The sequence below is a fragment of the Antennarius striatus genome, chromosome 16 (genome assembly GCF_040054535.1).
Source record: "Antennarius striatus isolate MH-2024 chromosome 16, ASM4005453v1, whole genome shotgun sequence".
NCBI classification, from domain to species: Eukaryota; Metazoa; Chordata; class Actinopteri; order Lophiiformes; family Antennariidae; genus Antennarius; species Antennarius striatus.
Window position 1 is genome coordinate 2,854,214 of NC_090791.1, and position 26,857 is coordinate 2,881,070.

Below are 26,857 nucleotides of genomic sequence, written 5' to 3' on the forward strand. Positions count from 1 at the left end.
CCTCTAGTTTGATTATCCGACTAGTTTCCTTTAGATCTGAACTCATGTCTTTAACAAAGTGGACATTATTTGTCTCCGTCCTGCTATCAGGATGTGAACAACTGAGATGTGATTGACGATGAAGTCGTTTTTGTTCTTTACATGCATCATGTTCAAGTTTGAGTGAGTCAGACAAAGGAAGCCCGATTTAATTTACTTCTAGGCCTTTTTTGCATCATAATTTCTATTACAACTGAATGAATTTCACCCAAAAGTTTTTAAGTCATTCATCAGTGATATCAAGTCAAATCATGTCTCTTCTCTCTGTTTCCTGTCAAATCTGAAGATATTTTCATGCATTCGATATTTGATTGTTTGTTATATTCATGGAAACAGACAATGTGAAAAGAAATATTGATTGGACGGCTCAGCAGCTTTCTCATAATCACCCTGTCAGGCTTCAGATTGCTTCTCCATAAACCTCATTTTGACAATGCAAATCTCATCTGCCATCGGCCAAACCAAATCTCCTGGGGTAATAATGGCCGACTGGCATTCCGGCGGGACCGACGTCCTGGAACATTTCAATCTGCTTTCATGTCTTCATTATAGACTAAATGAAGGAGTAAACTCGCACTTTCATCCCGTGTTTGCTGGTCATCGCTTCTCGGCGCTAAACAGAAAGCAATCTGGTCGTCTTTGTAACAGCTGTGCCAAAAATAACATGGCTTTGAAAGGCAGCAGGCGGAACACAACCCGCTAATTTATCCACCTACTGCCACAGCTGTTACTCTGCTAGCGCTAGCTTTGTCTAGACGTTGGAAATCATTGGCAATCTTGAATTCACAGCTGACATACTTGGGGTGGTCACTAACCGTGGCTGTATTCAATTCAAGTCGGTCTTTATTTATAACCAGTTGGAACAGGGGTAACAAAAGACAGGGAACACCTGTTTGGATTCGAGCGCAGGTAGAGCCGTTCAATGAAAACAGGCTTTAATGTCATGATGGGATATGAAAAAGGCTTCTCATTCACATGCGTAATGGAAACGTGATTCTTTTAAGTGTTTTACCACAAAGGCTTCGGGACAGTTTAAACAAAGTTCAGTTTCTCCATGAAACTCCACTCTGGTCGCTGGTGCCCATATTTCTTTTTTAATATATAAATATATTCTGAACCTTTTTTTCATCGAAACTTTACCAAACATTAACTTTCCGTAGACAAGGGTCACCTGAGGAAGGGCTCATGAAATAAATCGCCCATCGCAGCCCAATTATAGGTGGTGGTGGTGGTGGCTGATGACTCTGCCGAGCCCAAGAAAAAGATCCAGGAGTTGAATTTGCAAAGCCTAATGCTAGGATGGACAAAGAGAGTCGCCATCATGGTTGTATTTTATCTGTTGACCTTGCCCGCTGACATGACCTTTCCTTTCGCTGACCAATCACACAGCTTGAAATGCGATCCGTACCGAGAAAAAAACATGTATCCCAACAAAGCCTCCGTCAGCGCATATCCATAGCTCATATTCATATCGCACCAGTGGAGCACATGCAGAGGACATCTTTCTATTCCTGGATGCTGGACGGATGCATTTCAAACGAACCTTGTCGTACATCGGATTCCGACAACGGCGTAATGACAAAAACATCGCTGTCGAGCATCGGTGGAGATTATTAGCGATGATTTGCCAGATGAGGTCAGCCCCAGTTATAGATTTTTTTTCATGGTGGTGATGAGACACAACGAAAGCTGGATCCACAATATCAGAGGACGGTATTGATGAAGAAGAATTCCATCGAAGTCATCAGAATGAGGGGCAGTCGGAGACGTAAGCAAAGGTGATCTCAAAGGAGGATGTAGGAAGTGGGAAAATTGATGCATCCCCAGAATCGATACTGGAGAGCATTCGGATCTCAACAGTGAAACCGAATCTCCTGCTCCTCCTTCTTCAGGGGCAATCGGGCTCCGTGTCCCACGAGCCGATGATCGTTGAGGAGGAAGAGGAGGAGGAAGGAGACCCGGGGAAAAAGATCGGACGCCGATAAAGCCTCATCATCACGCCGTCTTGGATCAATATCCATCAACACTGGTTTTTCCTTCAGTGTGAAGACTAAGTACCTCAATGAGCATCAAATGCAATTACAAAGCTTGGAGGTGCATTAGTGGTTTTGGAGTGGTGGTACCAAATTTATATCATCTTGTCATAAATATATATATATATTTTTTTTTTTAAAAGATAAATAACTGCAATAGAGTTAATGGATGCATTTGATTCAAACCTTGAGATGCTCAAACCCAAATACACTTCAGGACTGTCTTTAACGGTCCTTTAGAAGGAGGTTCCTGCACCTGCATATCGACACGTGACACCTGATCTCAGCGAGGATGAAGAGGAAGCGGCTCCTCTTCGAGGGAAGAGTAACCTCACTCTTCATCAGCATCTAAATCACCCCAGAGGAGTGCAAGTGTGAGCTGCTGCTGCTGCTGCTGAGCTTGGATCACTTCCGGCGCCCCCAAGTGGTGAACAAGAGTACTGCAACAGCCAAATGAGTCATGTTGGATGTTGAAGACAAACATAAAGGCAGAAATTACACTAAAAAAAACAATAAAAGCATATTTTATGGAGGTATATAAATCGAGAGACACCTTTATTTCCTGCAGTTGTCCTTTCTTTAGGTGTTTGTGCGTTGACCTGCTTCTCAGGGAGAGTTTTGAGGCTTTATTTTAAAGCGCTTCTGTTTTAGAGCTCATTTTCTTCCTGAAAGGTGTTAAGCTATTTCTACTATTTGGCTTGTTTGTTAGGAAATTAAAAAAAGAAGAAGAAAGAAACACCTCGCGATGAAGCGATGCTGCACAACAGAAGCACAAAGTGCAGCCTTGGCTCTGTGTCAGCAGCAATTAATTTAGAGTAAGTGATACACAACGTTGCCTAAAGTATGTGGACACTCTAACATTACACTCATTTGAGTTCTGCCTCCGCACTCCTGGTTTCAGGGACCAGGTTTGCTCCCATAAGCATCGGTGAGGTCAGACCCGTATCTGGCAGTCAGCAGTTCATCTGAGAGGTGCCGGACTGGGTCCAGCTCCAGCTCTGACACACCAAACAATGGACTGTTGTGTCGAAACAGGAAACATGCAAGGGTGATGATCTAACAACCTGCTCGGGGGCACACTACGCCTCTCATCTGGTGTCAGCTGGGACGGTGTCCAGCTCCACCTGCGACATGCTGGATGGATGGATGGATGGATGGATGGGAAATGCAGTAAATGCCAGTAGATGGGCAGGGGTGTCCACAAACTTTTGGTCACGGAGTACAAATGAACTGGAGGGAGGCAGAGGAGGTGTGATGCTGCTGAATGAGTCATGCAGGAACGTTACACAATAAATGTAAATCATTTTTAAGCAAACTTGGCAATGAATCAGACGTCACGTGAGATGGGGGGGGGGGAGAGAGAGAGAGAGAGAGAGAGAGAGAGAGGTGCAGGTTGGACAGTGTTACTGCGGGAGTCCTATCAGGAGTCATAAAACTGGAGGGTGGACGTGACTCCTCTCCTCTCCTCCTCCGCAGTGCACTTCCAGCTGAGCTGCTCTCCGGACAGGACGGTGTTCTCCTCTTCCTCCTCCTCCTCCTCCTCTCTTTCCTCCTCTCTCGGTGCGGTGGTGTTTTAGGGGAGCAGCTGACTCCGGTGCGTAATGGTGCGGATCCATTGATAAAAACTCACCCCCCCACCCCCAAAAAAAGAACCCCCCACCCACCCATCCCAAAAAAAAAAAAAAAAACCCAACAAATCCTTGCGTTTGGACTTAAAATGCGCACTCCTGCTGGGCTCTCCTCCTCCTCCTCTTCCTCCTCCAAATAGCGCTGCCTCCTCTGAACGAGCTCCCGTTTCGCGTGGGTCCAGCCGGAGACGCAGGATGACTGCTGCCGTGTCGCTGGGGATCCTGTGCGCCGCGGTAAGTCGCCTTTTGACGCAACTCCGGTACGCGCGCAATTTCCCTCCATCCAGCAGAGTTATTCATGAAATGCTGTCAGATTATTTTAATCCATTGAATGAATTAATCCTGTAGGGACTTTTGCAGATAGTTTTTGCATGCACCCCCCCCCCCCCGCCACATAACCCTCCGCTCCCCCCGTGGTGATGCATTTGAGGTTCCAGTGATGTTAGGAGTCTCTGCTGCGGAGTTTCCCTCCAAAATATATTGAGAAAAAAAACAAAAACATTCAAGGAGTTTTAAATGCATGATGCTGCACGCACGCACACGCACACACACACACACACACACACACACACACACACACACACACACACACACACACACACACACACACACACACACACACACACACACACTGTAGAAAATCCAGGAAAACTCAAGACAGCCCTGCTGGGACAAGTTCATGGAAAATTGAGATCTCTGCTTCACATTTGGGTTCCATCCAGACATCCAGGACCCCCCCCCCCCCATCCCACCCTTCTAGGCGCCTCACCCCCCCGCCCCCCCCCCCCCCCAGACCCTAACAGCATCAATGAGGAGAAGTCATCTCTAATTCTCAGCTCATTTCGACGCAGTAAATCCAATAAACTCTCGTCTGGCTGATTCTGACGCAGAACAGCTCCTCCGTTAATGCGCAAAAGTTGATTATGGAGGCTGGCGGCGCGGCGCATCCTCCGGCACGTCCTCGGCAGCTGGTCTGACGGGCATCCCGCGGATGTGAGGAGACGCTCTGCTGTGACAGCTGCTCTAAAGGGTGGCGGATTTAAATTTAGAAACAAACTCTCAAATTGACCGTTGAATTGAGGAAAAATGGAAACCACTCGTGTCACAAACGCGTCACGGGACTTCCCCCCCCCCCTTTCTTTATTTTTGTGGACATGTTCCCGTCATTAGAACTGTTTGCGCGCTGAGCGATATTCCAGGGAGATGTCAAAAGGAAAAGGAGTTGATGCAGCAGCGACACGATTCGCCCCCCCCGTCCACCCCCACATCCCCCTTAACCCCCCACCCACCCACCCACCCCATGCAGGTATAAAAAGGGGGAACCCTCTGGAGGTTCAGGATGGAAATCATGTTAGTTTTTGCAGACGCACAAAAAGTGGAGAGATGTTCAGGGAGGAGAGAGAGAGAGAGAGAAAGAAGGGTGGGGGGGCTTCATGTGGAAATGTCTCATGTTTCATTCAAAAAGACAATGAATAACTTTTTTCCTTTAACGCAGCGTTCGGTTCTTCTGCTTTGTGACATTTAAGTCAGAGAAAAATGCAAAGAGAGAAGGAGAAGAATAAAAGAGTGACGCCTGGATGAGAGAGAGGAAGATGGAAGAGAAATAAAGTGCGAAATAAATCGAACCGTGAAATGAGACAGGAAGAAAGAGAGACGCAGCAAAAAGCATTTTATTTACAGCTGCAGGTGTTGAAGTTTAAACTGCTGGAACTGATTGAGAAAAAGAGACAGAAGTGAAAAGATGACAGAAGAGAAAATGTTTGAGGAGGGGAAATTATTTCCTATTTGAGTAGAAAAAAGATAAATCAAAACTTTCTCAGAAAGACGTTCAGTCCTGTTAAAAGTCAGCCTGGATTATTTTAAATGCAACACAGATTTTAAATGTTCACGTTTTGTCAACAGGTTCCATAAAATCTGATCAGATTCGATGAAATTTATTGGAAAAAATATTTAAATTAACCAGTGACTTTAAAATAAACTGACTAGTGGAAGTCCTCATCAGGTGTGAGTGTGTGTGTGTGTGTGTGTGTGTGTGTGTTTGGACAGTAATTAGAACAGACATGTTTAATGTTGAGCACACGGACGCTTATGGTTCCTGCCTGGGCCCCTGTGTGTGTATGTGTGTGTATGTGTGTCAGGGTTGTACTATTAGAGCTGATGAGGCTGTGGGGGGGGGGGGGGGGGGGCTATTAGGGCAGTTTAGTCGTCCTCCTTGTTCAGAGTGTAATACTGGTGGAGACAACATGATTTATGATGCCTCCTCATGTCAGGAACACCTGGCTTCCATTTCCATCCACTTCTTTGCATGTGTGTGTGAAAGTGTGTGACGTCTCGCTGTCCCGGCCTGCCAGGTGGTGTTAGGGTTGGCGTCCAAGACGGAGAGAGCGGTGCTGCTCCCCTGCGACTCGGGCCAGTACACCAGCGGTGGGGAATGCTGCCTGGAGTGTCCGCCTGGGGAGGGAGTGACGAAGGCCTGCGGCGCCACGCAGACGGTCTGCGCCCAGTGTTTGGACAGTGAGTGCAGATTTCACTTTTAGAATGAAAGGTAACGCCCCCAGGAGGTATAGTGTGTCAACAGGTTGGGTAGTTCAGGGTTGATAAATCATTTACTAACCCAAACACACCAGGAATTAGTCGGTACCAACATCTTCTTGGCTCCCAGGTGGGGAAAAAGTCCCCCAAAAAAGGTTCTAACCCCTCTATTAACAACCCTCGAGAGGACAAGTCCTCGGACCTCATGGCTGACAGATTTCATCAATGTGGTTCCAATTAAACAAGTTGGGTAATTCAGGGTTACTAAGTCATTAACTATCCCAAACACACCAGGAATAAGTCGGTACCGACACCTTCTTGGCTCCCAGATGGGAAAAAAGTCCCCCATAAAAGGTTTTAACCCCCTTATTAACAGCTAATAAACCCTCAACAGGAAAAGTCTTCGGACCTCATGGCTGTCACGTTTCATCAATGTGGTTCCAATCAAACAAGTTGGGTAATTCAGGGTTAATAAGTCATTAACCAACCCAAACACACTAGGAATTAGTCAGTACCAACATCTTCTTGGCTCCCAGGTGGGGAAAAAGTCCCAAAAAACCATTCTAACCCCTTTATGAACAGCTAATAAACCCTCAACAGGAAAAGTCCTCGGACTTCATGGCTGACAGAGTTCGTCAATGTGGTTCCAATCAAACAAATTGGGTAATTCAGGGTTAATAAGTCATTAACTAACCCAAACACACCAGGAATTAGTCGGGACCGACATCTTCTTGGCTCCCAGGTGGGGAAAAAGTCCCCAAAAAAGGTTCTAACCCCTATATTAGCAGCTAATAAACCCTCGACAGGAAAAGTCCTCGGACCTCAATGCTGACAGATTTCATCAATGTGGTTCCAATCTGCTCCCCCCCCCCTCATAGAGGAGTTCTTATGACACCAACTTGCTGAAACTCTGCAGAAACGCTCGCTTCCTCCGACCTGTCAAACATGAGCGGATTATAAATCCAATCTGGAGAGAATCAGGTGGGGCGTCACACGACACCGTCAGCGGCTCGCGCCCCGGTTAGCTTCATCAGCTTCATCCACGCGTCGGCTTCGCGTTTCTGATCTCCAAACCGAAACCAAAGCCAAAACAAACCCCTCATTGTCCAATTTGCTCGTTTATTTAAAAAGTGTCTTCTCTACCGTTTATCAGGTGTCCAGGGAACAAAAACCAGGACCCCGGTGCGTTCCTCCTTCTAAGTGGCTCCAAATGTATTTTGGAGGCTGCGAACCATTAGCATTAGCCGCGCAGATGATCAGTTGGGAGAGGTGCCAACGCTGCAACATGACGAAGAAGAGGAAGAACCGATGCTACAAAACAAACGGCCCTCGTTTTGCTGTGCTTATTTCTCCGCACCGACTCTTTTCTCTCTGCTAGCGATTAGCATCTGCGAGCTAATTGTGTGATTTATTTCCATTTCAATCGGCCTCAAGCAGATGTGGAGTTTCCTTTGACGCCATCAATGCATCCAGACAACACATGTAAACAGACCCAAATGGTGCATGCAAACAAGAAGAAGATGACAATTAATGGGACGTTATTAAAAATCGGGATGGAAAGAATGTGTTGTGCCCAAAAGAAACGGGACGGCCTGATTACTGGTGAACCCGTCAACCGCCTCGCACAACAGATGCTAATCTGTGCATCGCTTTAGATTAATAAGAATTCTGGCTGATTTCACCCCTTTGAAGTTTTTATATTTCCCCCAGAGGAAGTCGAGAGCTGCAGCCACGGGTAGAGGGGGACGGCTTGGGGTGGTGGTGGTGGTGGTGGATGGGGGGAACCAATTCTCTCCCTTCTGGAGCGTGACAGCGAGACGATTTCGAATAAAGTGCCTCAAAGAAAGACAATCTCAGAGGAGGAGTGCGTGAAAGGAGCTCGTGTGTGGAGATGAGGAGGACCGGTCATGTGTTTGTGTCGTCGTGTCGACGGCGAGTGAGTTAACGCTTGTCATGCATGTAATAGATTACAACGGAGAAGTGACTGGGTGTCGTGGAGGAGTTGCTCCTGCTTTTGTAACGTCATCGTGTTTTATTCCTTCTTTTATTCCTGCTGTGATTCCCTCCCTCCTCCTCCTTTTTTTCTCCACGGCGGCGAATCCCAACAACTCCTGTCGTGTCTCCTCTTCTCTCCACCCCCACCCTCCTCCTCTTCCTCCTCCTCTTCCTCGCTGCTATGACTCATCGTCTGTGCCAGCGGATGAAGCGGCATCGGGGAGCCGTGCACCAAAGGGCACGATCTCCTCCGTCGTGCGTGGCGTTACGTCGCCGCTTCGCCGCTCGTTTGATGCGGCTAATTAAACCCTATTGAAAAGCCTATTGTGCTTCTATCTGTAAAGCATTTATCTCGCTCTGCAGAACAGGCATGGCATTCAGCGTCTGATTAATACTCAATTAAAGCTCAAATATCCACTTTCAGGTGTGAATGCTTTTTTCATTAGCCTTCTGTATTGTTTTTGTTTCAGGAGATTAAATTTTATCGTCCCAGAGGCGCTAAAATAAAGCCGAGGGGGATTTATACGGGAGCGGGAACGCCAACCTACAGCTTTAAATACATTTGCTAAACTGCAGACATGAATAATTGACCTGGAGAAGTCAGCGGACTCATTTCCGGTTCCGCCATAAACATTGCCTCCTCTTTATTTAACGTGAACCCCCTTAATTCCTTACTTCCTGCCTGTGCATCCCCCTCCTCCCCTTCCTTCTTCCCGACTTTCTCCATCGTGGTCCCGACTCGGGATGAGTGCCAACATCAGCAGTGTTGAAATATTTATCAGCCTCCTCCACTTTTCTCTGCTGTCAAGGGACGGACTCGTCTCACTTAGCGGAACCATTGAGAAAAACTTGCCCCCCCCCCCCCCCCCAAAAAAAACCCCTGACTGGAGATCGGAAAAAAGGTAAATCCGCACCAGTCGGTAGACGGAACATCCTGCGAATCGCTGGGGAGATAATGGACTCCGTGACATAGAATTCCAACATGGCCTGATGAAAAAAAAAGGCATCATAAATTTTTGAAGCGCCCCCAGAATTTGGAGAACTCCAATTTTGGGAGTGGACCAATAAAGCTAGGCGATAATTACAAAGGCAAATGTTTTTTTTTTCTATGTTGGGCATTGAGGTCAGACAGAAAACGTGGCGGCACACTGGACAGCGGGGGGGGGCGTGGCCATCCTCTCTAAAAGCTTACGCCTAAAGTGCTGATTGCAAAGGTCAGTGGGTGGCGTTCAGAGCTAAATTATTGATGACGCTAATGGGGTCGAAGCGCATCCGGATTTGTAGGGGTAGAGTGGGGGTGGGGGTCATCAGTGTCACTCCCCCCCCCCCACCTTACACATCTGTCTTTATCAGTTTTAACGCGCTGAGAGGTGCTGATCCATCGAGGCGATTAGATAAAAGATCGCACTTTGTTGAAGACGATAAATTCTTGATGGCCTTTTGCTTTCTGTAGATCTCAGGTGAAAGTGCTGACACACACACACACACAAATACACACACACACACACACACACACACACACTCTTCCCTGTTGCATATGTTCACATTTAGACTTGTTTACACACCAGGACTGAAAAAGCGTCTCATGCATGCGAGTTAAAATTAGCGAGGGAGGCCTGCGCTCTGCAGGATAATTGAAACGAATGAGGAGAACTTTCTCCGGTCGAGCCCGACTGAAAAGAAAACAAAGGCTTCAAGCTCGCAAATTCAAACGAATGTTTACCTCTGGGGTCTGTTACTCGTCCGGATCGATCCATCAGCGTCGCCGCCTCCCAGCACCGCTGCCTCTGGACGGTCATAAGAGCGAGGAGCGAGGATAGATTCTGATGATTGGTGCATTTCCCTCAGAAGGAAGTCACTTTCGACCCCGATCGCCCCAACCGTTCCCCTTCTAGTCGTACATCAGAATCCCCCATGATGCATTGGGTTAAACCTGCCAGACCACCCGGCTAGCCTGTTTCAACAAACATTTCCAATCCGACTCTTCCATCTGCCTGTTGAACATCACCTGAGTCTTCGTCACAGTCTTCACCCGCTACTGTTCACGAGGCGTTTAGCGCTTCAAGTCTGCGCCAATGTTTACTCGCCAGAGCCGCTTAGAGTGCTGGGATGTCGCTGAAGGGTTTTTCACACCAGCGAGACGCTGTCGCTCAACACGACACTCACAGTCATCCATATGCATATGCAGATAAGAGCTGGGAAACGCATCTGTTTGGCTTCGCTGACAGTTACACCCGATCGAAATGATTTATTTCTCTGTAAGACAACCAGCCACGGAGGGTTTGAACCGGTTTAAACTGACTGCACGCTTCATTTGAGGAAATTAAGAGTGAAACAGACACCCCCCCTGGTGCTAATTTAAGATTTTACAAAGTTGGTTCCACATGTTGGTTTCCTGACCTCGTTTTGTGAAAAGTTTGGATGGAGGAACTTCGGCAGCACTACTTTTTGTTGGTTTGCCCAACCTGCCACTTTTTGACAGATGACCGTCGCTTTAGCATCTAAATATTCACCCAAACGACACTCGGCCTCTCTTTCTGAATGCTAAATTCAGCCGACATCCAATCATATCTGAAAATGAACATGTAATATTAATAGATCGACTTCTGCCCCTGGGAACTCTCAGTGTAAGAATAAGCTAATTTGAAGTTATCACTTCCTTTTTGATTAATCCTCCCAATGCAAACATTCCTGCAGAGCTCATCTCAAATGTTTGAAGTAATTGAAAAGCAGCAGGCAATTAGTCAGCTTGGCCATTAGCTCAATCTGTTCAACACTGTTCTGCACAACTAGGCTGTGGGCTGCTAATGCCTTAGCTCACAATCTAACAGTAATAAATGTGCTGCAACGGGGTTGTTCTGTGGTGACGCTACTGGGATGCTAATGACAGTTGGTCCTGACTGATCGTACATTCCTGATTTCCCTGTGAAGAAGTAAAACTTTCATCTCGTGAAGTTATTCTTGTGATTTTGAGCGTGCTAGCATGCTACGTGAAGCCGGATGGAGATGCTAGCATGGCTATAGACTCGCTAACACAACTGTTGGTTCTCCGTATTGGTCCTGATGCTTAAACTTCATAAAATACTTTTTTAAAGCACATAGTTTGCACTTGTGTGGCTTTGCAACTAAAATTTTAATATCACACGATGAATTACTCGTTTAATAAATGTGTGTAAATGAGTTTGCATGAGGTAATGCAATAAAAAAAATACACACAAACCTTACTCAAGCACCTGAGAGACGACTTAACAACTTGCTGAAACTCCCCTAAGTCTTTAAACGCATCCAAGTAATTACTGGATCACGTTGGTGTGAGCATTTCAATGCACCTGCACTTTATGCAGGACTGAGATTAAAGCAGTTCACCAAGCACAGCACAAACACATCACGATCGATAGCAATGAGCATGGCAGGCTGTTGCCCCCCCCCCTACCCCCAACTAGAGAAGCTCTCCTGTCCCGGAGCACAAATCACTAAGAGCCCAGTGGATCAATGTGTCCTCCCTTCTAATGAACGCACAGCAAACCTGATTAATGCCTTTAGGCTCACTGTTTATCCTCCTGTTTATCTCATCATATTTCTTCCTCCTCCTCCCCGTCCTCCAACCTGCTTCTTCCACCTCCTTCTACCTTCCTCTTACCTGCAGGTGAGACCTTCTCTGAGAACTACAGCCACACAGAGGAGTGCCGGCCTTGCACCGAGTGCACCGGCCTGATGCGGATGGACACACCCTGCACCGACTCCAACGACGCCATCTGCGTCTGCGACTACAACTACTACTTCAGCGAGATGTCGGCCCAGTGCGAGCCGTGCACGGTGTGCCCGGCGGGTCAGGGCGTGTTCACGCACTGCGAGCACCATCACGACACGATGTGCGAGGAGTGTCTGGACGATACCTACTCCGACCGGGACAGCTCCCTCGACCCCTGCTTGCCCTGCACCATCTGCGACGAGGAGACCGAGATCCAGCTGGCAGAATGCACGCCGGTCAGCGACTCTGTCTGTCATAGTAAGTCCCTCCAGAACAAAGTCGACATCTTTGATTTGTGTCCTCAGTGCAACAAAATCGACAGTTTTGAACAATTAACCAACTTGACATGGAATATGCTAGATTGTCTAGATTCTCATCTTTTGTTTCTACCTCTGGTGTCAGAGTTGACGGTCTTACTTCTGACTTGGACGAAAGTCTGGTCCATTCATTCATTCACTCATTTTCTGCATCGCTTATCCCAAGACTATCTTGCTGGAGACTATCAAAGCGAAATTCCAGGTATTAGGCAAGGACACAATCCGGACATGGTGCTAGCGCATCGCAGAAAACTCTGGTCCAAAAGAATGAAACTGTCATTTAGGGTCTTGATTAAAGGTAGCCGTGGTGTGATTGTTGGTGTTAGACTCCAACGATGTTGTTCGACCTCAACCAACCAAAAAGACTTGTTCCCTCCAGGGCTTGTCTGAATTGCATCACAAAGGTTAGTTGAGAGTGTGACGTTAAAACACACCCACACGCCGGTTTCTCTGAAGTTCAGCGCCGTGTTGGAGCCATCATATAGATCTGAAATCACAGTCAGAGGTTGCCGATCGTCATTTTTTCAAATGGCAGGAAGTTGAGTGCTTTAACATTAAAAGGTCAAAGACTTCTGCAGCGTCAACAAGATGAAAAATCTACTTTCTCCGCCGAGCAAAAGTCGCCTGAGTCGCCCGGCACCCAAGAGCGGAGGAAGCTCAAGACTGAGGAAGCTGTAAATTCTCTCAGGCAGAACGGGGCATGAAATTGACCCCATTGGGGGGCAACAAGGCTCAAGTGTGGGAGGTAAAAAGTCTGAGGCGGCAGTGCTCTCTGTTTCATGATATTACAGCATCCCTCTTAAAAATAGCGCATTAAGGACTGCCAGGTTCGGATCGATATTTCAGCAGTTGCAGCAAAACAACATTTTCGCCAGGCGGAGCTTGTGGTCACGGTTCATCCCCGGGAAATACTCTTTCCTTTCACTTGGGCTTTTTATGCAAACCAAAGAGGCACTTATGTTGGAATGATTAAATGGTTCATAGAAAGCACCTAATAGCAGAAACACTTGCTAATGCAGATCATATCGATCCACCGTGTTTCATAATTTTCAAATGAACAGTTTTATGATAGCTTTTGATTTAAATGTTAGGACTTGGCCCTGAGTTGTGATATTTCTTCCAGGTTGGCATTTCACATCCTGAGAAGGTAGCAGGTATTCTGATCTGTGAAGTTAATGAACCTCTAAAAGCGTCGGTGCCCCGCTGTGATGTGGCGGATGTGGTGGCCCCCACACGGAGGGCATAAATTTCTCTCTGGTTGAAGTCTAATAGCTCTGGCAGAAAAAACAGAGAAATGGACCGCGGAATGATAAGAGTGAGAATCGTGGACGAGTTTGAAAAGGTTTTAATGGAATCAGTGATGCGTTACCACCTTTTCCCGCCATGATGACCAAACAACATCAAATGCATATTGATTTTTACGGTGGATAAATCATCGCCACAGCACAAAGAAGACCATCCAAACAGTCCAAACAGTCACGTCCTGCTTGGATCCGGTCTAGAGCTGCTTTTGGAAGGAATCCGATGTCTTGCTGGCACGTGTCTTGGTCCAGGTGTTGATCCACACAAAACAGCTTTGGATTAATGTTAATTAATCTATCCAGACACCCATCCATCCAATTTCTCCTGCTCGTCCAGGGTGGCATCATCCCAAGAAGGGTATCCCAAATGTCTCGCCAGCTTCCCAGCCTCATTTTGGGATCCCAAAGACTAATCAATGAAATTTTATTTGCATAGCCTCTTGATATATGTAATCCCTCCAGCATGTTCTGGGTCTACCCTCGAGTCTTTCCCCAGTTGAAAATGACTGGAAGACCTCCACAGGGATGCAACCTAATGAGATACCCAAATGTCCCCCCTCTTTTCCACGAAAAGGAGCAAATGTCCAAAGTCATGAGCTGTAAGACGGACCCCAGCTATGAAGGAAGTTTATTTTGGTCTCTTGCATCTGCGGTCTTGTTCTTTCAGACTTCAACACCATTGAGGATGGTGCACAATGTCCCCTAACGGATGTGACCCATGATAGAACCAACAACCACAACAAACTGCACCCGACACCCCCTAAAAACCCCCACGATATCCACAGTTTTCCATCCATATCTGATTTGCAGTCGCCCAACAATAAGACCCATTCCCACCCGTTCGCCGCCCACCCATGCAGCGGGTCTCACCTTTGACCCCGCCTCGTCCTGAGCAATAGCCGAGCAGCGGCAGCGATGGTGACGACTGATGGTGGCACAGCGACTGACCTTATGGGACGCCTGTTTCAAAGGCGAGCTCTGTTATAGAGCACCAAGGGGCCTGTGGGTAATGCCTGTAGTCACATATGGTGGTGATGAAGCTTGCAGGCCTCCATTGGTGGTCCGCCATGACTCGGCATGCAGATGTGTGTTCGGTAGCAAACAGGAAGTCATCCCGTTGGAGCGATCATCTGGCCCGTCAGTCTTTTACGCCAGGAAACATGTTTTTTAATTCCTCTTGCGATAACGAAATGCGATTTGGGATATTGTCAAACCCCTAAATCCCGAGTTTACATCCAGCTGTCAGCTAGTGTCAATTACATGATAGAATGACAGGGACAGAAAGAGAGAGAGAAAGAAAGAGGGATGGAAATAGACGGAGGGAGCTGCAGCATATGCGCTGTGCTGGTATTCTGCCACCGAGGGGTCGATACGAGTCCCGGGAGTTCTTCTGCTAATACTCGGGTTTCGCTGAATGACCTCTACAAGCACACACTTAAATCTCAGTCCTCTCCGGCTTCACACACTCTCACACACACTCAAACACACACAGAAACACTCCATATTCTAAGCATCAAAAATCAATACGGTTAATAGCAGGCAAATGTAGCACACGTACGCTCTGCCACCGCCACCGCCGCCACCGCCGCCGAGCGAGCTTCAACCATTAAATTTTTCATTAAACTCGGGACATGGAACACGTGTGAAGCTCTTTGATGTGAAATTGAAAACACCTCCCGCATGTTTAATCGAAGCGCTCCATCCATCCATCCATCCATCTGTCCATCCATCCGCCTCGGATGGAGAGCTTTTACCAGGAGGCGCTGCTCCATCTCGAAAAGACGTGGAGTCAACGCGTCTGTTGTACTCGAAAAGAAAGGGACATATGAAGAAAAACAGATAGACTTCTTCTCCCCCCTCTTTATTACCCTGCTCATCATACCGCCCCCCAACATACACCACCACCACCACCCTCCATCTCTTCCCACAGTGGCCCTTGAGTGGCTGGGCTAACGGAGTGGTGGAAGGTGGCCAGTGCTCATTCAGTTCCTTCACCGCTGCAGCATAATTACTCCAGCTAATCAGAGCACTTTACAGCAGCTTCTCTGTTCACCCCCCCTCTCTCTCTCCTAACACTCTGCCTCTCTGTCTACCCCCCCCCCCCAAACAGACGACAGAGAGCTCACTTGAATAATTCGTAGTACGCGTTCGTTTGATGGATGTGTGCACGCCGGGTGAGAAATACAGAGGAAGATTGAGATAGAGTCCGATGGAGACGAGTGGAGACAGAGGGGGGAGTGTTCGCCGGCTGATAAAGAGGTCATTGTGCATGTGCTGCGCCTGATAGCTGCTCATCCCCACCCTCAACTGGCAACGGTCAAGACAACCTCCGCACAGGACCCCGGGGTTAGCTTCACTATAAAGACCTCAATGGCTCGTAAAAATTCAATCTTTTTTTTCCCCGCTCGGGTCCACGCCCCACTTATAAACACATCTCTCTGCACACGCTGCCCAAACGCTCGTAAAATCCCACGCTAGTTTTATTTTGTTGAAATTGTTAAAGCTCCATGAGCTCCCCTTTCTCCTCCAGCTGTGGTTGGTCGGCCGCCGTCGCCGCCGTCGCCCCCAGGTTTCTCGTTTGGACGACACCCACATGGGTTTTCTGGGGGAATTATAATAAAGATGTGTGTAATATCGTTAAGCTGCAGCTGCCCCATGTTGACTCGGTGCTACATGAAGCAGACCCCCACTCCAGGAGGGACGCCATTTAGGCCGAAACTGATGCGTGCATTCATTTATTAAGGCGCTTAACGGAAAGGTTCAAAACGAACGGAACACTTTTGCTCATTTTCACACCTTCCATTCACAATTTATTGTGTTTGCCAGCTCCAGTTGCACGGCTAATACCGTTAGCAGCGCCTGCATTAGCGGACTGATGCATGGAAGAGCAGACGAAACCTGACTACGTCCCGGGAAAGGTCAAGAAACGCATGTAATACAGACGGCCCTGTTCCAGTCGTCTGAACCCGACCCTCTTTGCAGACGGATCCGGATCAATAGCGCGGCTTTAAATAGGCCTCTGCATTATTTCTGTGTTTCTAAGTACGGTGCACACATGTGCTGTATTTTTCCGTCCATACGAGAGATATTTTCAACTGTTCGGTAAACCGATCCCCCTCCATCCCACCGGAGAAAGGAATGCTGTGTCATCAACCACGCAGACAGGAAGACCAATCCGACAGTTTTTCTGATTCTTCAGCCATCTAAATTAAATAGACTAGCATTAGCGTGAGCTAATGCGTCTATCAGTTAGCAATTTGTTGCGTTACCCATCAAAAGCAGTACAGATGTAAAGAAGGAAGACCCCCTCAAGTATTTGGGATAAAACGTCCCAGTCTTTGGGCTTGAAGGAAGCCTCGGGGGTCTCCACGGGGTTAATCCTGTGAACGCCGGCACAAAGCTAATGAGGAGCAGCCTCAGGTTCTGCTGGGAATCACAGCTTTGGATCTGAACCAGGCAACTGAAGTCAGGAGTTTTAGGCTCGGCTGGACGAGCCCAGTCCTCCTCCCGCTTACACCTCCCCCCCAGGGAGGGAATAATCTACATAACTTTCGCAGCTTTTCTTCTATCCGATAGAAAAGCTTCAGCTTCACTTTCCAGGGTTTTCCGAAGGGAGGCAAAACTGGGAAAGAGTTTTGATGGATAGGCTTGCTTTTGTCAGGAGAAGATTTGTCCATCAGAGCAGTTGTGAAGCCGCTGCGACACGGGGAATTACACTGAATCATTAATAGAGCGCACAAAGGAAGGGGAAATAGGATAATTTATGAAAATGACTCTTCTCTTCATGCCTTGCCAGGATAGAAACCAGACCCATCCAGTAGCACAGAGTCTTCCTGCTTCTCTGGTCCCAGAAAAGACTGTACTTAAAAATGATGCCCTCCCCAAAGCCTCCGGACCTTGTTCTACACGGATCCATATGGCCTTAATGTCATGCAACGCTCAGAGATCACAAGAACAGGGGACCAGTCCTGCAGGGTCCAGGCCTGGTGTGGGGTGGGATGGCGGATGACAGATAGTTGAGGAACATTCCCGTCTTTCTGCAAGCAGCAACTGAGCCAAGAACACATCCGAATATGAGAAACAGCTGCAACATGTGTGCAGCCCATCAGGCGTGTGGTGACAGCAGCGCAGCAAACAAACCGTTAGCGGAATCAGAGCGTCTTGTTGGAGAAGGGAGTTCTTGTTAGCCGTGCTAGCGGTGAGGGTACAATGGTGTTGAGCTGTTATTTCACCACTGTTCCACATTTGAAATTTAATATACATGTATATATAAAACACCTGCTGAACAGATTGAAATCTGGTTCATCGTAGCCAGAGGTTGGACCATGACTATCAGCTGTATTTTATGATTAGCGCTAATTAAATTCAAGCTTTATTTTTCCTCTATCTTGTCTAATTCATCACAGATTTCCTTTATGATTGCTCTGAAACTCTACTTTTTTATTTTAAAACTCAAGTTAGATTACTTAGATGTTCTCATATTGATAATAAAAATAGAACCAAACATGGACTCGTACTATTTTTTGTTATAAAGACTTCACTGGTCATACTCGGGCGGTGGTTAAGCTCGTTTTCCTTTCTCACAGATGCTCCTTTCTCCCCTTACAGATCCCCTCCTGCCGACATATTTCACTCCCACGTCGGACATGGGTTTGACTCCACCCTCCTTCACCAATTACTTCCTCCCTGAGGGCTCCTATAGCCCGCAACCGGGCGGAGAGACCACCACGTCCAGCGCAGGCTCTCCTCGCTTCCTCGGTCACGGGCTCAATGAAAACCTCATCCCCATCTACTGCTCCATCTTGGCCGCCGTGGTGGTCGGTCTGGTGGCGTACATCGTCTTTAAGAGGTCAGCGGGTAGAAAAAAAACAAGAAGAGCTGCTTTGTGCTCCAAAATAAAAGCACAATTGGGTTTTACACCTCGGGCGGAAGAGGGTGATGATTTATTGGATGGTGTTGGACATGACAGATCCCGCCTTGGGCTAGTTTGGTGAAAAATTCAGGCCCAGTATGGTTATATACAGTAGGTTTTCACCCACTTAGAGAATGTATATAATATACACTACTGATGAAACACACAAACAATTAGCGAAGGCGCACACCCACACATGAGAGTCTTGTTACCAGATACAACCTCAGGCTGAAACACATTTGAAGCAAGTAAACAAGCACATTAGTGGCATTGATTGTTTGAAAAGTGCCGACCGGGGGAAATTTAAGTGCCAGATTTATACGCAGAGTCACGCACACATCTGGACTCCTCGTCATGCACAGACTGCAAATTACGTGAATTCCTTCAACACCTAATATTTTATAAGTAAACACTTCAGTGTTAACCAGAGTGTAGCGCTCAATAGCTCATGAATATTTTAATTGTGGACCCATTAGTCATCCGTCTACTTAAGAACATCTTAATACAGTGTTTATTCTTTTACATATGCGTACCGCCGACGCTGTTAGCTAACACAGCAGCAAAATGCTTTGATGCAACAGATTGTTGGACAGTTATGTTCAAGCTAACGCTAATTCAGCTCTCCGACTAGACTTTTTTTTTTTTTTTTACAGTTTTAAGCTAATTTTAAATCATCTTTTAAATTCTCTTGATATGTAATTTATGGCTAACTACGTACCATGGTGCCATTTTTAGTAGTTATTAACCAGAATTAGCTTGAAAGACTCGAAAATGGTGTCTTTTTTACTTTACCATGCGACCCAACAAACTAATTGTTAGCTAATGTTAGCTTAGCTCTAGATGGTTGATTACATGCTATAATGATATTTTTATTAGCATGAACCTAAATGTTAAAGGTAAGCAAGAAATACTTTGGTGGCATGCAAAAAATACCTCAGTAAGTAGATGCTACTTTAATAACGTAACTTGCAACCTGACTGGCTAGTAAGCGTAAAAGCCAAACTTGCTAACAAACAGGGAAAGCTTATAATTTTCTTGCTACCATGCAAAAACAATTTCAAAAGCTGAAGATATTTGTCCACAGCTCAAACGTACTGTAAAAAACCCAAATATCCCAATGTCGCATCTGACGACTGTCCACAGGTGGAATAGCTGCAAGCAGAACAAGCAGGCCGCTAACAACCGGGCAGCTACGAACAACCAGATGGTGACGCCGGAGGGCGAGAAGCTGCACAGCGACAGCGGCATCTCCGTGGACAGCCAAAGCCTGCAGGAGCAGCAGCAGCAGCAGCAACAGGCCCAGGCCGAGGTCCAGGCCCCGCCCTCACACTCCCAGGAGCAGATAGGTAAATGAACGGCGTCAGGAGGGCGTGCTATGTGCTACGTTACTATGCTTTATCCAACTTTAAATATTTTATTTCTGCATTAATTTCACATTAAAGTCATTATCTGCTTTATTAGATACGATCCATTACAGCTGTTCCACATTAGCATCTATTAGCTCTGAGGTCATAATTAGTATTGGAGCGGTACTGTATGTATAATAATGAGGTTTTTCACCCGTGCGGTATAATAACCATGACTGAGTCATAATATAATTAAGTCAGAAGAAAACGGAGCCGTTGAACTTTATAAAGACAAATATTATGGAGAAGTTTGATTGGACAGAATTGGAATGCATGACACTCATTATCTAACATTAGCGGAATGGAAATGCTTTTGATATGACAATGAAAAACGTCGTTTACATGAAGAGAAAGTTACCCAAACCCCAGGAAGTAGAATTTTATAGGTGATTTTCTGAAAGATGAGAAGATTTTGGGAAAATCACCAACTTGTTTATTCAAAATATGTTAGCATCAATGCGGTAAGGGTTAATACAAACGCACTAACAAGCCAAACAGCTGATAAATCCTGCCTCCAGCGATCCCAACCGCCGCGTCTTTCTTTTCAGGGATACCATTACATCCTAATGAGGCCTGGGGAGAGCTTACTTTGTTTTTGTCTTCCGTTTAAGTCCCTCTTTCCATTCTTCCGCTCAACAAATGCAAAGCCTGCTGCTCGTTGAATTAAAGAAGGACCTCCTTTCTGGAGGAGAGGCTCGGGATGGAAAGACGACGGCCCCGTTAACCCCTCTCTTGCCTCGCCAAACGACGGGCTCATTAGCAGGTGTTAGGAGACGGAATCCAGGCCTTTCAACGTCTGATCCGATGTCGGCGTTTAGCACCTGCTAATTGGCGTTAGCATAGCCTTCAGGCGCTGGAGCCATTGACAAAGCAGCGAAAGCGCCATCGCTGGGGGCCGTTGGTTCACAAGAGGGTGAGAATATGCGCCATAAATCCACGATAATCGCAGGGGGTTTCCTGCCGCCGCTGAACCAAACTGCGCCGGTGGCTAAAATAATGGGAACACCTCCAGCGAAAACAAGTCAAATAAGCCTTTAAAAAGAGGAATGGAGCTGTGGAAGTGTCTCGCGTTCCCAGCAATAACATTAATAGAGGGTATTCCCCAGCAGGAGCCACCGGCCTCATTTCTATCCGCTCATCTATATTAAAATGAAGCATCTCTACGCGGTGCACATTTTCCCACCCCCGACAGCCTCTTCCATCAGAATTGTCCATTTTTGGATGTGTTTAAAATTTAAACACGACTCTAATCCCTGGCTCACATCGTACATCCTGGCGCCGCCGTCCGGAATTTGACCTCATGGGTTCGTCTGTCTTCTAGTTACCCTCAACGAATTGGCTGCAGAATCATTGCTTTAATTAATAATTGACTAATTAATAAGTCTGAATGCAGAAGCATGGACAAAGCAGAAGCAGACATTTAAACAAACCATTTTTACAGTTTAAGCATAAAATACTGCAAACATGCATCGTCTGTGATGCAAACATCGAGCAACGAAGAACTTTATTTAATCAATATAATTTAAAATTTAAATTAAACATGTGCAATGCACCTGTACGAGCTTTAAGAGTTAACATGGATGGATGTAATATGACTACAACAGAGGGGCTTTCAAATCCGTCCCCTGTTGGTCCATAATCTGCCTGAATGGAGGTTTAAATGGGAAAGTCGCACAATGAACCCCAGCCTCCACGGGGAGACACGCAAACCAGCAACACAACAGCCAAGTAATACATTTGTCAAATTAGAAAAGCAATCCCGCCGTCTCCCAAGTCATCCTTGGGAATCGTTGTGATTACCGTGAAGCCGTCCGGAATTCAATCCCCAATCAGCGAATTCAAACGCTTCATCCCGACTTAGGCTCCAATCAGGATTCTCCAAATGAGCTGATTGAGAAAGGGAAAACAACGCCGATAAGGCAAAGCTGTCCTGATTGAACGGATTGGGTGACGGACAGCTTGTATTGATTATTGGAACGACGTCAAACGGGCAAAAATGACCGTTGTTGTCCAGGCGGCGGCTTCTCCACTTCAGACGCAAATGAGACCAGGGTAGGAATGGGTGTGCTTGTTTTACAGATGGCTCTGCGCTGGACAGAATTAGCGCCTGTCCACTTTAAGTCAATGATGACGAGTCCGATACAGGCAGCAGGAGACAGAACGCCGTCTATAAGCCAACGCTTTAAGAGGGTAAAGCAATGAAAACAAGAGGACGGGTATGGCGTCACAAGTTGACAAAAGAAGCCCCCCTCTCCTCTTGTGGTGCTCTTTCCGACCACATGGATGCATTTCCAAAGAGAAGAATACACCCGCCGGATCGGGTTGGGGTTGGGGTGGGTGGTGGGGTCCCTCTCAGGAACGCCTCTGCATTCCCCAGGCATCTCCATGGCTTCCCTGAATTGACAGCAGGTTAAGAGGTTTGTGGGAAAAGAGAGCATTTTTCTCCCATCCTCATTCGGCTAATGACTCCGGCTGACAGGTCGGGACGAGTGAGTGACGCCACGGGGCCCCCTGCAGGGCAGCGACTGACAACCGACGGGACGATTTAGAGTCAGATTTTTGGAACGTGTGCCATCGAGCGTCCTCTCGGGGGTTGATAAAGTATGTAATTCCTTTTTAAACACCTCCACAAATCATTTCTTCTCACCTCTTCTTCCGCAGTTGTGAGAGTGGATGGCGGCCCTCAATCCGACACCCCTCCCCCCGAAGTCTGAGGATGAAGAGGAGCCATCAGAGCCGAGGGCGGGGACTTGGATTGTTAATGAATGAAGGGGGGGGGGTGCAAAACGGAGGCGGAAAGGGGCCACCTGGGGAAAGCGAAAAAGACTCCCATTCATACGTGAAGTGGCTGTGGAGCAAAGACCCGTCTGGACTCCCAGGACCTTTACTTTGACTCTTCATCCCCACACATAGAGTCTAACTCTACCTATCCATGTGCCTGGACACTGACCGCAATACCAACCCCCACCTGTAGCGACGGAGATACATAACCCCAGCTATAACTACTCCACTATGTATTGACTTAACTCCGACTAACTGCCGACGTAGACTCCCCCACGCCTTCATCCGACGATGGTTTTCCTTCTAACACCGTGAAACGAAATGTGCCTGAAAGGTAAAGAAGCAGAAAGGTTTTCCATTTTCTCTCCACTTATTTTTAATCTATCTCTCCGCTGACGTTCTTTGACGATATTTTCATTCCTTGTCATTGGCGTGGTGGTGATGGGGGGGTCTGTGAGTCACTCGGAGCGTCATCCGAAGCTTCTTGTCGTTTTCCGCTCATATAATAACGGACACTGTCTTGCATGATGTCTTATGAAATGTTTGCGTCACCGTTGGAGATTGAAGTGACTCATCCTTCAGGGGAAGAGGTGAATTTTCGAAGAAGTCATTTGGCGATCTACTTTTCGCTCTGCAACCTCCTGCACCCCCAACCCCCCCCCCCCATCCCCTACCTCCAACCCTCGCTGAACTCCCTTCCCTGCACCTCCAGGCATTGTGTTCCAAACACACCCTGAATGTTTATCTCCTGTTTGTTGTGCATCGCTTTCATTTCGTGGCTTGGGTTACGTTGCTGACTCAGCAGGTTCGACCGAGCATATCTGGAGCTGAGTCACCGCAATGGCGGGGAAGACGAAACCGCGTGATGAGCGAAAAAATTAAAAAAAGTAGATGTGATGTCATCGCTCTCAAAGAAGACTCTCAAATTAATTTTGGTGCAGGAAGACGGATTCCATCTGTCGCGGATCATTGGGACTCCCCCACGGAGTCGTCCTCTGCTCGCTTCCTGTCTTGCATTCAGCTGTGTCTGTGCGATAAGCCAGGTTGAGGCCCTAACGCGCCGGTGCTCACGTCAACACGGGACCCATTAGAGCGGCGTCCTGGCAGGCGGCGGCTTCTAATTACCAGAGAGCTTCGGCTCCGTTTAGCCTTCGCTCCGTTCGGCTCTGGCGCTCCCCGTGGGGATTAATGCCACGACGGAGGAGCTCCACTTAAAGCAACCCCTCTCCCCCCGTCTGAGTCCACTGACATTTACCGTATCTCCATGGTGACGCTTAAAGAAAAACACAGATAACTGTAAAGGAAGAGCGGGATGGCGTTGGCGTTCGTCCTTGTAGGGGCACGGGTTTTCTCAGGGTAGGACGAAATAAATATCAACTATTGGATGGGGGTTGTTTTTTAATCTGTAGCGTATGATAGAGTAGATAGAGGGAAGGAGATTGATGCTATCAGCTGGTTAGCGTAGCTTAGCATAACGACCACAAAGCTAGCATAGCTCTATCCAAAAATAACACAAATCCACTTACCAGCATCTTGATGGTTAACAAATAGACTGTAACTGAACTAGGCCTGTGAGAGTCTCACCCCCCCCCCCCCCAACCAATTTGACACCACCTCATATTTGATCTGCCTTAAAATAGCGTTCTAATCTGTTGTCCCACAGTAGTGGATTTTCCTTGAGGGTTATAAATTCAAACATTGTGGATCCAGATGATTACTTCCAGATCCAGATCAGATTTTGACATGTGCAAAATCTTAAGGGGATGTCACCCCCCCCCCCCGCCCTACCCCCCCCCACCACCACCACCGAAGCATCATCACTCTTCTTTATCAAGTTAGGCTCATTTAAAACAATTGTGGAATTGAAATCCAGATCGCTACCGCTAAAAGGTCACGAGAACAATGGAGGAATAAATCGTCACGTGGTCGCCGGCGTTTCCAGACGTTCACGGTTTCTGATCTTTTTAATTCTTTTGCGGTCCATCCTGACTCACTGCAGCATCACCGATGGAGACAAAGAACTGGCTGTAATTGGGTCAAAGCTCAAAGATGATGCAGGCGTGTGGAGAACATGTGACCACATGCTAACAGAGCGACGGCGTATGATTCACCGCTACATGTCGACAGCCGCTGATCAAAGTGGCGAATCGGCATGAAAACAGATGCAGCTGTAGTACCCGCCCCCTCCAGCTGCCCCCCCCCACCCCCCAAAACCCTAACCCCCCCACCCACCAGAGGCTGCATCTACCCTGAACTGACTTATTCACTCTCAAGCAGCTCCTGGATAAGACAAACAACTGAAGAATGTACAATCTGAATTCTGAAGTCGTTCCGCGCCGGCGTAAATTTAACATCTGGAAACATGAAATTTATCCATTTGTTTTAAAAACATTTCTTTTAACAGTTCATTTTTCGTCTTTGACCATTTATTTTAAAGATTTCTGTTTCGAAAAAACTGTCACATAGCAAATGGAAACACTTTTTTGATTTACTTATCGAGTCATCTTTAATCAAACTGTCTCAAAATTAGCAGAGACTTTTTAAAAAAAAAAACACACAACAAATTTCACTTTTCCAGATCTCAGATTTTAGATCTCGGCCACCGCAGAGCAACTTTCAGCGTATAAACAGAAATATGCAAGACACATTCAAAGACAAGGTATAAATCTGTCCTCGTTTTGTCGTAGATCGTTTCACGTCTTTACATTTTTCCTGTTTCTTTTGTAATCACGTTAACCTTATTACACTTAGAATCAGTATTTTTTACTAACTGATGCGTTCTTTTGTAGCACTTACCCGATGTAAAATGAATGCACTCAAAGAGTGTTCCCACAGCTCAAGTGCCTGTGTACAGTGTCAGGTCTTTAAGTTCAGATTTGACTTATTTTACGACTTTATTTGCCTTTTCTTTGTACTATTTCGAGAGCTAACGAAGGTTTTCAGTCGTCAGAGCTGCAGATGAACTTTGGAGACTCAAATAAACTGTATTAACTCTGGCACAAATATAGCAAGACGTACACACAGGTAGACACATGTATGCTAACATACTATAAATACTGGTAACCAGTAGGGTCATGGAACATTACAGAAACATGAACACGTCACCTGAGACTTCTATATGCTACTAGTCTGTAGAGATGAGATGAGGTTCTGGTACCGCCAGGACTTTTAGTACGACATAACATCAAACTATTAATGGGTCGACAGTATTATTATTATTATTATTACTATTATTATTATGAAGTCAATAGATCAGGACCTCCGATAAAGCTGAATGTCACCTGTACTTACCTACTAATGTAAAATGCATTGTGTAAATGTGAATTTCTTAGCGTTGATACGACGATGATGCAAAAATACACTATAAAATGTATTAAAAAAAAACCCCCGTGTGCAGATGAAATGAGCATCTAAATACAATAAACAGATGTCATTGCAGCGTGTCTCCATTTGTCCTGTTTGCCAGACGCTAGTTAGCTTAGCATTTCCACAAAAAAAAAAAAAAAAGCCACTCGTGTATATTAGAGTTCTTTTTTAAAAAACATATATTCAGCAAATTTTTTTTATTTTTTAGCAGCCTCGCAAAAAGTGTGAAAACAACAATTTGACATTTTACAGGTCTGGTAAACTTAAAGGTTTACGAGTTACAGATGAGTGGCACATAGCTCCGCCAAGGCTGCGTGGCGCCCGGCGAACAAAATCAACCTCAACGGCTGTAATTGTGAGATTTACTGTCTGCATGTATTTCTGTGAACTCTTTCTGTTCCAGTTCACACAAGTTAAAAACAAAAAAAAAGTTTTCAGTGGAATTTTTAATTAGAAAACAGAAAAGCAAAAGTTGCGACATCATAAAGTTCAATTAGTGACGGAATTATGAAAACCAAATCTGGAGATTAAGATGAATTATGGTCAGTATTATTATTTGATGAAGGAAATAAAGCCCACTTTTACAGGCAATAACCCCCAAATCTGCTTTTTCAGATATTTGTAAACAACAAATAATTAAAAATTAAAAGAAAATGAAATATGAAACTCCTCTATCTGGTGCGTGTCTTCAGACATACCTCAAGCCAACCGTCACTTCCTGTTTGTTTCCAGTCTGCTTGCTGCAGCTTTACATTGACAATAAACCACTTTAATTCGATACCATAATCGAGACGAC

At 46.3% G+C, this 26,857-nt stretch overlaps 1 protein-coding gene across 1 annotated transcript; it reads left to right on the top strand.

The window, feature by feature from the left end:
- The first annotated feature begins 3,396 nt into the window (after positions 1–3,396).
- Positions 3,397–26,133, top strand: ngfra (nerve growth factor receptor a (TNFR superfamily, member 16)). Its single transcript, XM_068337697.1, has 7 exons — positions 3,397–3,666; positions 3,841–3,934; positions 6,052–6,214; positions 11,874–12,236; positions 18,205–18,445; positions 19,652–19,854; positions 22,576–26,133. Exons 2-7 carry the CDS (start codon positions 3,896–3,898, stop codon positions 22,626–22,628), a joined length of 1,062 nt encoding a protein of 353 aa, XP_068193798.1. The 5' UTR covers positions 3,397–3,666; positions 3,841–3,895; the 3' UTR covers positions 22,629–26,133.
- Positions 26,134–26,857: the final 724 nt, after the last annotated feature.